This window comes from Synchiropus splendidus, chromosome 12 (assembly GCF_027744825.2).
Source record: "Synchiropus splendidus isolate RoL2022-P1 chromosome 12, RoL_Sspl_1.0, whole genome shotgun sequence".
Classification (NCBI taxonomy): domain Eukaryota; kingdom Metazoa; phylum Chordata; class Actinopteri; order Syngnathiformes; family Callionymidae; genus Synchiropus; species Synchiropus splendidus.
In genome coordinates this window covers 6,194,355-6,206,111 of record NC_071345.1, presented here as the reverse complement: position 1 = coordinate 6,206,111, position 11,757 = coordinate 6,194,355, and the positions used below count along the sequence as shown (strand labels likewise).

The 11,757-nt window shown below is 45.9% G+C and overlaps 1 protein-coding gene across 1 annotated transcript; it reads right to left on the bottom strand.

The window, feature by feature from the left end:
- Window positions 1-4,343: 4,343 nt before the first annotated feature.
- Window positions 4,344-10,415, bottom strand: LOC128768391 (transforming growth factor beta-3 proprotein-like). The gene is made up of 7 exons (XM_053881247.1): window positions 9,816-10,415; window positions 7,603-7,766; window positions 6,538-6,670; window positions 6,364-6,471; window positions 6,119-6,284; window positions 5,893-6,046; window positions 4,344-5,739 (listed from the first exon to the last, which is right to left on the bottom strand). Exons 1-7 carry the CDS (start codon window positions 10,159-10,161, stop codon window positions 5,581-5,583), a joined length of 1,230 nt encoding a protein of 409 aa, XP_053737222.1. The 5' UTR covers window positions 10,162-10,415; the 3' UTR covers window positions 4,344-5,580.
- Between the last annotated feature and the right edge of the window lie 1,342 nt (window positions 10,416-11,757).

Here is an 11,757-nt window from a genome sequence, read left to right as displayed (position 1 = left end):
TCACTGTAAATATTGAGTACACAAGTGACCAACGGTGATGTCATGGATGAAGGATCTGACCATCACTGCTACGTTTGTATTGACTTCGGAAAGAGTTTCATCATTTGGCTCTTTCTGAAAAGTGTTTCAGTTTTACTTTCTAAAGGCTGCTGGTATCTCACTTCTGACATCCATTAAAAGACGTGGAACCGTCACTGCCTCCTGTCAACAAGCAAACATCAGATGAGAATGCGAGCCATCTGCCCGAGGAAGCGCTTGAGCTAGAGCTTGAGCCTGAGCTTAGATAGCACTCCTCTCCCTGAGATCCATGGCGTCTGCTGGCCTTTTCTCTCTGGTCATTCATTTTCAACCCTCATTTCAGTCACTAGTTTGAACACTGATGTTCACTGTTCCTTCAGACGACACCTGGTCTACGTATGATCGGCCCCTGACTGACCCCCACCACCAGATGATCTTTGTGAAAATGAATAGCCTGTTTGACAAAACAGTGGCACTACGTATATTTTGGGGGATTTTATTTCTTGGCAGCACGTACAAGTGACATCTGACTTACAACCGGGATCGGTTCCAATCCAAGCGGTCGTAAGTCAGATTGGATGTAAGTCGAATGCCATTCAAAACAGCCGACGTGAGGGTTATAGGTACTACTGTAGTGGTAGAGACAGTGAGGTGCTGGGATACTGTGCTGCCGTAACTGACGTATGCAATGCCGGCTGGCTGCCATAACTGTTGTGTGCGTTGCCGGGCTGCTACATGCTTCGGTGCCAGACATACAAGTACTGAAGGACGTAAGTTGAGCATGTCGTAAGTCGGATGTTATTTGTAGTTGGTGCAGGTTGTTGGTTCAACTTCAGCTTGAGGCAGCTGTTGGGTTGGAGTTTTTTGTTTCCCCCTACACATGTTGGCTGTAGGTGCGAGTGTGTTTGTCTACTTTGTTCAGGGTGACCTCCGGCTTTCGCACTAGCAGCTCAGAACCTCTCCCCGCTATTTCCCCCTTTTTTTCGTATTTCTATTTAAAAATAATTATTTAAAAAGTCAGTTTTTCGTCATTGTCAATATTATGTAGTTCTTAAATAATATCCCATAGTATATATATCTATATATATATATAGATATAGATATATATACTCCACCGAAAAAAAAACAAAAAAAAAAAACTGTCACACAGTTTTTCTCAGCGTATATGAGAATACATACATCGTTTCTGTGTTTTTATGATTGATTTCTCTGATAAAAACCCTGTTCACATCACTTTTTTGCCCACTGTACTGCTTGTGTTATGAAGCGATACTCATAGAATCCCACTGACTGACCGCAGCTTCAATGCGGTTCACTTCCACCTCACCTGCGGTGGTTGGGAAGAGGAAAGTCTTCCCATTGAGTCTCTGTCTAAATGAACTCTACACTTCTTATAGGACTCCTGACTGCATTGGTTCACAGTTTCCGTCAAACATGTTCGCCAACTGTTGTGCTCTCCTGCCACGGCCAATCACGAGAGAAATATGAAGTTATGAATACCCCAATCCAAGTTAAGACACACCAATTAAGACTTGGTCATGACATCATGTGAGCGAAACTTTGTTTTGGAAAATATAGCTCACGGCTGCTTTAACTGCATTTGAAGCCGCATGAAATAAAGCGAACATAAATCCAGACTCGCATTTTATAGTTCTTTTTGGAAATATATATATATATATAGGTTTCTTGCTCTTTTATGATATGAAACACCTGTGAATGGGTTGGTGGTAGGTGTTACGGAGCACACGTCGGTGCGTTTGGCAGGTTGCTTCTATATTCGTGTATCTGTCAGGATCCTTGCACACTGGAGGCCACACAGATGTGCACTTTAATTCCAAGTCCTCATGTTTCCTTGAGAGTTGAGATTGCAGTAAGGCATCAGCTCTCACCAGGGGATGTAAACAGAGCGCATGTTTATAGCTGCAGAGGGACAAAATGAATAAGAGGAAACCTCATCGTATGCTGCGCATTTAAAATAAATAGGTGACTGTGGGAGCTGTCATTTGTTTTCTCAGATTCAACTCAGGAAGAAGCTTCAAGTATAAGCGAATTTAAAATACAGAATTCATTTTCTTGTCTTGTTTCCCTTCTATATCATAATTTGCTTTATTTATTTATTTTTCATTTCGCCAATTTTAAAATAACTGCATTTATTGACTGCCCTTAATAAAATAAAATAAAATAAAATAAAAAAAAATCTGGTATGAATTTTTTTTTTTTTTTTGTTATTTATTTTTGCCACGTCTATAATATTTGTTGAGTGGAAATGAAATACTTTTTAAAAATCATTAGCATTTGGAATCGCCACTAAGTACGGTACAAAATAAAACAGACTTTTTAAAAAAAAAAGATTTATTTTTTGCTCTCTACACTAGTTTGAAAGCGTATGATCATATCTAAAACATTCCGAAGAGTCAACACTGAAACAGGTCAGCGCTACCCGCCGCAGCAAAACTCATTAGATTTATGCTAAGTTGACATTTTTTCAGTCTGTTTTTATTCTCAGTGTAAATTTTGCCTCCTCTTTTACAGGAGTCCTCTTACTCAATCCAGACCTCCCATACATTTGTTTAGCTGTGGAGGTCTATGGCGGTGATGCGTGTTTACTCTTTTGCTCACCCTCTCTGTTTTCCAGAGAAACCATGTCTGTATATGTGCGTGTGTGTGCGTGTGTGTGTGTTCCTCGCTGCTATATGACACGGCTCTTTCCACCCGGGGGCCTGAGAAAAAGCTCTGATGTGACCTGATGATTTTACAGCAGGAACAGTCACTTTGAGGACTCCATCTCTCACACTCACTCACTTCTCTGCCTGTCTCCCGCTTCCCAATCTTTTTTTTTTTTTTTCCCCTCCTTGCACATCTGTTAATCTGCTCAGGGAAAAGCAGCTCACAGTTTTCCAAACTTCTGTGAATTTGCGTGTCATGCAATTCATCATTGTAAGTCTTGGAAGCGCCGCAGCTGAGACACTCGCGCTCTGAATCCGATCCTCATCTCAGGCCATTATGACTTGCTCGTCCAGTAGCCGTGAGCTAGGGATGAGTTTTATTGCACGTTTGAGCTCGAGGAGCTCAGATTTCTTCCCAAACCCCAAGGGCTGTCAGCAGGAACTCTGGCTTGAGGTGGATGTCTTCACTCACTGTATAAAAGCTGTCAGCTCTGACCGGCAACTGGTGCACATCCACCTCGCACTTGTGTGATGAGTGGACCTTTTGTGATGAAATAACTTTTTAAATGTTGTCCATCGCATTCACAGCATCCACTTTAAGATCCTACTCTCTTTACGTAGGCCAGTGTTCAGACCTGCTGGCCTCTGGTGTGTTTGTGCTTGTGCAATGGTTCATGACCGTCTGTGACGGCGAACAATGACGGGCAGACAGCGAGAGGGAATTCTCTCTGACCACTTGTCAGCCCGCATTAGCTCACCAGAGCGCCCACACCAGTCTGTGACGGCCCACAAGCCTGGAAGACTATCTGATCAAACCTATCTGAGCTCACCATATTTTTTTTTTTGGACACCTGTGTGTGACCTGGCCTGTGATGAAGAGCAGCCTCTTGGCCATGGAAGCAAATGTGCACGTGTGAAGGAAAGAGCTGCGCTAGAAAGCTCGAGATAAGCTTTGTCTTTGGTCTCTGGTCCTGCAGGGTTCCAACATCTTAAGCAGCTTATGGAACTGCTTCCTCTTCAACCTGGCTAGTGTTCAGCACTACAGTGGACAAGCTAGGTTTGTCCACCTGACCTGCAGCTAGATAACACTCATGAAAGATGCAAACTAAAAACAATATAAAGTATCTTTCTGGAAAAAATATTTTTCAGTGCATCAATTCTAGGTGCAACACATTTTTATAGGGCGTAACTTCATAAACAAAACAATGGTTTTATATGGACAGATTCAGCTTCAATTTGTTTATTCTGTTATAAAAAAACATGAAACCTTTTATCATCATTTTTATGTGATTATTTATATATATATTTAATATAAGATAATATTTTTATACTATTTACAATATTGTTTACAATATTATATATAGTTATATTTTCTAATGTGAAAATTAATCACATTAAAACGTGATAAAATATACATATTTATATTATTTTATTATTTATTTAATTCTTTTGTTGTGTATTTTAAATTCACCTATGAAGGATACAGTCACCATGCAAGTACCTTGGCTCTGGCTGGTCAATGAGTCGCCCCAACAAAGTCGGCCACAACTTTAATAGCTCAATATAAATAACTAAATCAAGGTTGCTAATTACTGGATTGCGTTTTCGTATTTTTTTTCACGAGACGTAATAAAAATGTCATTTCTTGGAAACCTTGCAAAAGCTGACTTTATTATTTGGGCAGAGAGACACTTTTACAAGCAGCTTGACGGAACACATGGGTCTACAGTCACATGGGTCCACAGACACAGAGTTGGGTTTTTCGTTTGGGTCACTTGCCTTTATCAGCCGTGTTCTGGATATTTATTAGTTATTACTCTGTCAATAATGACCTGTCAGGGTCAGAGTTTGGAGAGAAATACTTTGTAGTGGTGTCGTCTATCTTTGATCTGCCTCCCATTTCCACGTGTCGAGAGAAACATCGGCGGCATGTTTCTGAATCACGTCACTCAGTGTCACTTCTTAAAGATGACTCCAGCCCAAGTTACAACTCAGGTTAGTCATGAACACGTCCATTCTAGTGTTGTTCCACAGGACAGCAAAGAACATTGAGACATTTTGCAAAACCTTTCTTTATCGTAATATCAAAGTATAAAGGGCTTATTAAAAAAAAAAAAAAAAATCCTACGTCACATACAAAAGACTGAAAAGATCCTGCTCAGCTGGTCAGACCCTTGCTACCTCCACAGATCTCTTCCCAGTCAGAGAAACAACCTCTGTGTAATAATTACATAACAGCTGCTATTAATGAAAAAGTTGCATCAGTCCATTTCCAGTTTGTCCTTTGATGTCCCAGAAACTATTTGAACCTGTTAGCAATGAAATCTTCCAGTGATTGGCAGCGTGCTGCTCGTGGCTATTTTCCACCGCGCTCCTTCTCTTCCACACAGGTCACATACTCTTCTCCTTCCTCTTCGTCTTCCAGTTTTTCTATTAGATGCACCGACAAGAAAGGGCCGTGCCGACTGGCCAAGAAAAGAAAAGCTTGGCTCAATGTCTTTGTTCGTTCACTTTCCATTGCAAATCCAGAAGGCATTCTCCCCTTCTCCCTGACCGCAGCGATGGCTTTAGATTCAGCACCAAGTCTGTCCTTTCTCCTTTTGTGTTTGAAGATAATGCCCACTCTTTCAACTAAAGGGAACTAAAGGAAAGCGATCCATCCCGCGAGGACTCTCCCAACAGTACGTCAACGAAATGATCCCAAGGTTAGAAACGAAAGACAATCCTCTACCAACAATGTTTGCTGAGGATTACAATACAGACTCATTATCGAAACAGAAATAGTGGGGGGGGGGGACCTCAAGTCATTTAAAAATTGTGCGACATTTCAAAGAGGTCACAAGTCATTTGTCACAGCTAACAGTCAATGATTGGAGTTGGATGACAACACGCTACCTCAGCTACACTTGCAGGACTTTACAATCATGTTGGAGAGCTGCTCCACTTTGGGGGTCCGTCCAGAGTAGTAAAGTATAGTGAGGGGCTCCAGGTCCTGGGGGACACAGCAGGGGGAGGCAGAGGCCTCGGGGTTTAAAGTGTTGTACAGGCTCAGCATCTGTTGGACGTACACAGCAGAAATTATTACCACGTCACTCCTTTCAAAAGTGCTGTTCAGTTTTTAATCTCTAATGCTCAGTATCTTCAGGGATCCTGGTTCTCTGGGACTTCGTCTACAAGGCAGGATTAGATCATGCGGGTCTGTTCTCACCGAGCTGTGTGTTGAGTCTGTGCTCCTCAAATAAGGACAAGGCCCCGAGCAGTAGTTGGCATCGTAGCCGCTTGGTTCGTGGATCCACTTCCAGTCCAAGTCACGGCGGAAATCAATGTGCAGGCGGCGAACACAACAGCTCTCTTCTGTGTTTCTGCGGTAATGGATCTCATAAGAGACCGACTTCCTCAAAAGTCAGCGGGAAAATCAGAAGAGCGCCACTTACGAGAAGCAGTAGTTGGTGTCCAGCGCTCTCTTGCGTCTGCGTGTGGTCTGCGCTTCCAGACGATGAGGTGGGATCATCATGAGGATGAGATGAGGGAGGTTCTGCTCTTTGTTCCTGCCGAGGTGACTGAGGTCCAGTCGGCTGCTCTCCTCCTCTCCATCCACACCTTCAACAATGGCATCAGACTCTTCAGACATTGAGCAATAAAAGCTGCAGAAGCGGTTCAAACACGGTCTCAAACAAACCTTTAAACTTCACTTCCAGCACCTCGTTTTCATTGATAATGATGTCACCATTGGGGTTGAAGGTGTGGCAGGGACAGTGGACGCTCATTTCCAGGCCGAGATTTGTTGCTGATGGGAGTCAGTCGTCTGAGGTTACATCACTTCCTTCAGTCCAAAGCGCGACATCAGCCTCACCTCTGTTGGTCAGCCACTCTCGCACCGTCTCGGTCACATCAAAGGACACCCACTCTGCTGCTGTTCCTTTGGTCAGAACGTTCTTGGCTGCGATGTACCGCTGCTTTCGAATGTGCTCATTGGGCCTCACGATCTGCAGTGAAATATTGTCATGAGTTCATCTCAATGTTGATAATAACCAGTCAATGATTCACTACGACTCGACCTCTGTTATATATATATATCCATAGCCATCTCTCCTGCTAGCTTAACCTCTCCAGTATTGACCGACTAGTGCGGCGCTGTGGCTACATGCTAACAAGTGTTAACGACGCTCTATCATAACCAAGATCCAACTCGCTGGATTTTTCCATATTCCATATCAAAAAGCATAAGCATAAAATTTTAACACAGCAAACGTAAAGCTATTGTTTCTGCTAAACGCATCAAGCTAAAGTTGCGTGCAAATGCCCTGCCAACCACAAATGATTTTGCTTCAGTTAGTGTTGTAGTCAAAACTGTTCATCATTTCATTTCTAGCAGGTTATTGCTTGCACTTTGTGTATGCAGATGCAGAGATACTGTTTCATATTTGCCCCTTAGACAGGGATTTCAAGGAGAAAACACATCACTATTGAAATGATTGTCACACTATTATCAGTATTTTTGTTGATATTGTGACATTATCATGATAATTTTCATCCACCAGTGTCATGAAGTGAAAATCTGATACTGTTGCAGCCCTTGTTTACTTATCTTTAATTTTAATACCACAAAAAGTGACTTTTTTAGCTGCGACAAAACTCAACAATCCAAATGGCTATTTTCCGTCCGGGTAACTTGAAGGGAACTTGTCGACAGCACAACTCCTGCAGTCTGTTCTTGTGATTTTGGATGACGGCTTGAACACAGAATCGTAATGAAAACGTAAATTGTTCTTGTTTGCAGATGTTAAGTTCAGGTGGCTGTTCTCAGCTGGCCACCTCTCCTCAGTCGTCATCTTGGATTCTAGTACGCATATCTGTCTGTTTTCATCAGCTGCAGTTGGTTGTGATAGAAGGACGAAGTAACAATACCTTTACGCACCTGGTAGAGCTCAATCCGCTGTTCGTTCCTCTTGGCACTGGAGTTGGGGATTCTCAGAGCTCGGAACTCGGCTCTGAAGATGTTGGTCGAGTTCCTTTCCATTTCAGAGACGTTGAAGCGAAAAATCTTGGAGGTGATGCCTTTTGGACAGAAGGGCAGATCATCTGGAAGAGAGCAGATTCAAGTAAACGTCTGACCGATGCAACCCTCGCTTTGTACTTCTGCCTGCAGTTAAAAGATGCTAACTGAACATGACATTTCGCTTTAACGTACGTTGATCAGGCGGAAGGTACAGTAAAGGATCTCACTGCGAAGACAGTTGAAGCCTTCAGAAGTTGATGTGATGTGTTGTTGCACCAAAGCAGTACGTCGTTCCAGTGACTCGTGGTTGATGTTATGAAACTGAGTATGACCTCACTCTTCGGGTATCGGGTTATCATCCACAACAACCCGTCGCAGCGCTGACATTTTGTTGAAACATCACGGGTCCTGACCGCAGCGACTCAGCCACAGGGCGCGTGCCAAATTCTCGCTGCGTGCCCACGCTATAAGAGGAAGTGCACCGGGTCTCGCTGTCAAGTGCCTCCATCCTGCAATTAGCCAGTCACCAACTTTCTGCTCCACTTACCTGCCATGAACCCACGCTTCCCCAAGAGCAACAGACCACCTTTAGATAAGTCAATAAATGAGCGGGAATGTGAGCCAACATTATGTCACCTGTTCCGACCACAAGGTAGAACTTTTCAGAACCTGGGTTTGACATTCCACCAAGTGCTTTTCTCTGGTTAAGGACGTCCTTTGTGCATCTCAGCTGCAATGTGGGAGTAAAGAGGAGGCGTCATTGTAACATGGACACCTTCAAACTTCAGGTTTAAGGAAGGACGTCCATACAATTCCATAGAGAACTGCCCCCCTGGCTGGCACTGCCATCCTGTCATGCAGAGTGCAGCATTGGTGAGAGGGGCGAGTTTGTTTCCAACTCAATAACAGCGACGAGCCATTGTCTGGCCATACTGTAGGTAATGCCGGCCTTTTATATTGAGCCATGTTGCAGCATCACTCTGTAGCATGAGGCTGCACAGTGATTTTGCTGCTCTATTTTTAGGCCCATTTATATTATGATAAACAAAAATGAAAGTGTCAACTAGGCCAGGATGTTATGGGAAGCATCTGGTCCAGACAAGCCAGTGTAAAAACCCAGCAGTTGCTCTGAACTGGGTTCACCGGTGTCGACAACAGGAACTGGTCCAGATGAATAAACCCACAACAGACTTCAGCTTAGTACCTGGAAGGCGAGTTGGAGGGAGGCTGATTGGGAACTGTAACAAAGCTGAAGATGTTAGGTATGATGGTTTCAGAGTTTTCTTTCCCACAGCAAATGTGGAAAAGTACACCGTGCACAACCTTAGGATCAGCCAACTTGGGAAACCAGACACATAAATATTGTGCGGACAAAGGGCCAAAACATAAGACGTTTGCATGAGCATCAAAGGGGGAGTTGTGTAAATATGGAATGAAAGTTTTTGTCGTTCAAAATGAGCTACGTGTTTACTTAACTTTTTTTTTTTCCTGAAATGAAATGGAGGAAGAAAAAAAAAAAGAACTCTGTGGCTCTGAAACAAACACATTTTCAGAGGACTTGAAGCAAGATTGAAAACAGAGCATTACTCAGGACAAAAATGTCTGTTTGAGAACCACCTGTTCATTTCAATGAGAGTGTGATGCAACGCTTTTGGCTTTGCTCTGGACCATGAGGCCGTCTGCTGCTTCCACACACACACACACATGCACATCACTTATCCTCCGTCCCCAGTCATCCTGACACCCACAGCACGAGCGTACAAACAATGTGCTTGGTTACTGAAAAGCACCGTCAAAGTTAGTGGCCATCGAGAGTTCTGACTTGTGAGATGATGCGCATGGTGTTTCAGTCATGTGAGAGTGGTGCCACGCTCAAAGTACCACTGAGTGAGTGCAAAGGCAGGCCATATCTAAAGAGGTCAGTGGAGTGGCTCTCCTCTCAATGCAGGTCATAGTTTCCCTGACAAACTTTCCTCTCTCTCTCCAGGCATCCTCCCGAGCACTCGGCCTCATTTGGCCGATTGGAAAGAAAGATCTGGGCGCTGGAAAAGGATTCACGCAGGAAAGAAAAACTGGAAGAGTGCTGTCAGAGGTGGGGTCAAAAGGTGCCGAAGAAAAGAGTGAAAACTTACTGCTCTCATTGGGTCTATTCACCATGTTGAACTTGTAAATCTCCTTGGCGTAGTACTCGGTCTCAGTGTTGTCCTGGCCGCAGGTCTGATGCCGGTCCCTGCCCAGCTGCTCCAGCAGCTCCTTGGTGCTGTTGTAAAGAGCCAGGGTCTGGTAGGGGATCTTACTGGGACCCTGGGATTGCGGGGGGCTGGTCAGTCGCAGTTTGCTGAGGATCTGACCCCGTATGGCCTCCACCCTCTTCCTCTTCACGTGGTCGATATCCACGGTGGCGCAGGTTGACAGGGAGGAGATGAGAGTTGCACAGTTGAGGAGGAGGATCAACAAAACCATCTGGCCCAGCAGCATCTTCTCTTTATAAACAGGGTTTGTTTGTTTCTTTCCAGATTATTGCTAAAACGTGTTCAACAGAATGGCATGAACTCCGGCTTTTCAGGGATGATCAGCACCTTCTCCCATCAAACTCAGTTCAAGGTCCTTAAAGACTCCGCATCTGTGAGGTTGATCCACAAATGTCCTGCTGGTTCTCTGTTCATTCTCAGTCCAGTGTGTGCGAATCGCTCCGTGTCAGCAAAGTGGCTCCACACTAGATGTGTGTAGGACGCTTTGTGGACCTCAGACTGTTTTATACCTCGGGTTTCTGACGTTAGATGGAAGAGGGAGGGGCGGTCAGAAACCTGAGAGAGAGAGGGAGAGAGATGGACAGAGAGAGCGGGAGGTAGAGGGGGAGAGAGAGAAGGAGAGAGGGGGAGAGAGAGAGGGGGAGAGAGGGAGGGGGGGAGAGAGAAGCAGAGAGGGGGAGAGAGAGAGGGAGGGAGAGAGAGAGAGGGAGAGAGAGGCAGAGAGGGAGAGAGAGGGGGACAAGGAGAGTGAGGGGAGAGAAGCGGGAGAGAGAGAGAGAGGGAGAGAGAGGCAGAGAGAGGCAGAGAGGGAGAGAGAGGGGGACAAGGAGAGTGAGTGGGAGAGAGGCGGGAGAGAGAGAGAGAGAGAGGGAGAGAGAGGCAGAGAGAGGCAGAGAGGGAGAGAGAGGGGGACAAGGAGAGTGAGGGGGAGAGAAGGAGATAGAGAGGCAGAGAGGGGGAGAGAGAGAGAGGGAGAGTGAGGGGAAGGGGGAGAGAGAGGGAGAGTAAGGGGAAGGGGGAGAGAGAGGGAGAGTAAGGGGAAGGGGGAGAGAGGGAGAGTGAGGGGGAGAGAGAGGGAGAGTGAGGGGGAGAGAGAGGGAGAGTCAGGGGAAGGGGGAGAGAGAGAGAGGGAGAGGGAGAGAAAGGGGGAAGAGTGGGAGAGAGAGGGAGAGAGGCAGAGAGGGAGAGGGAGAGAAAGGGGGGGAGAGACGGTGAGGGGGGAGAGAGAGAGGAGGACAGGAAGAGTGAGGGGAAGAGAGAGGGAGAGTGGGGGAGAGAGAGAGGGAGAGAAAGGGGGGAAGAGGGGGGAGGCAGAGAGGGAGAGGGAGAGCGAGGGAGAGAAGGGGGGAGAGAGGGAGAGGGAGAGAGAGAGGGGGACAGAGAGGGAGAGAAAGGGGGGAAGAGGGGGGTGAGAGAGGCAGAGAGGGAGAGGGAGAGAAAAGGGGGAAGAGGGGGGAGAGAGGGAGAGAGGGAGAGAGAGAGGGGGCATGGAGAGTGAGGGGGAGAGAGGGAGAGGGAGGGAGAGAGAGAGAGAGAGAGGGAGAGAGAGAGGGAGAGAGGGGGGCATGGAGAGTGAGGGGGAGAGAGGGAGAGGGAGAGAGAGAGAGAGATGCAGAGAGGGAGAGGGAGAGAGAGGGAGAGAGAGGGAGAGGGAGGGAGAGGGAGAGGGAGGGAGAGAGAGAGAGAGATGCAGAGAGGGAGAGGGAGAGAGAGGGGGAGAGAGAAGGGGAGAGAGGGAGAGGGAGGGAGAGAGAGAGAGATGCAGAGAGGGAGAAGGAGAGAGAGGGGGAGAGAGAAGGGGAGAGAGGGAGAGGGAGGGAGA

Excerpts from the sequence above, each read along its gene's own strand:
- LOC128768391 (XM_053881247.1), bottom strand. The coding sequence starts at position 10,161 with ATGCTGCTGGGCCAGATGGTTTTGTTGATCCTCCTCCTCAACTGTGCA. Across the intron at positions 7,767-9,815 it reads GAATAGACCCAATGAGAGCA|ATGATCTGCCCTTCTGTCCA; the intron begins GTAAGTTTTCAC and ends GCTCTCTTCCAG. Across the intron at positions 5,740-5,892 it reads CAGACTCAACACACAGCTCG|ATGCTGAGCCTGTACAACAC; the intron begins GTGAGAACAGAC and ends TACGTCCAACAG.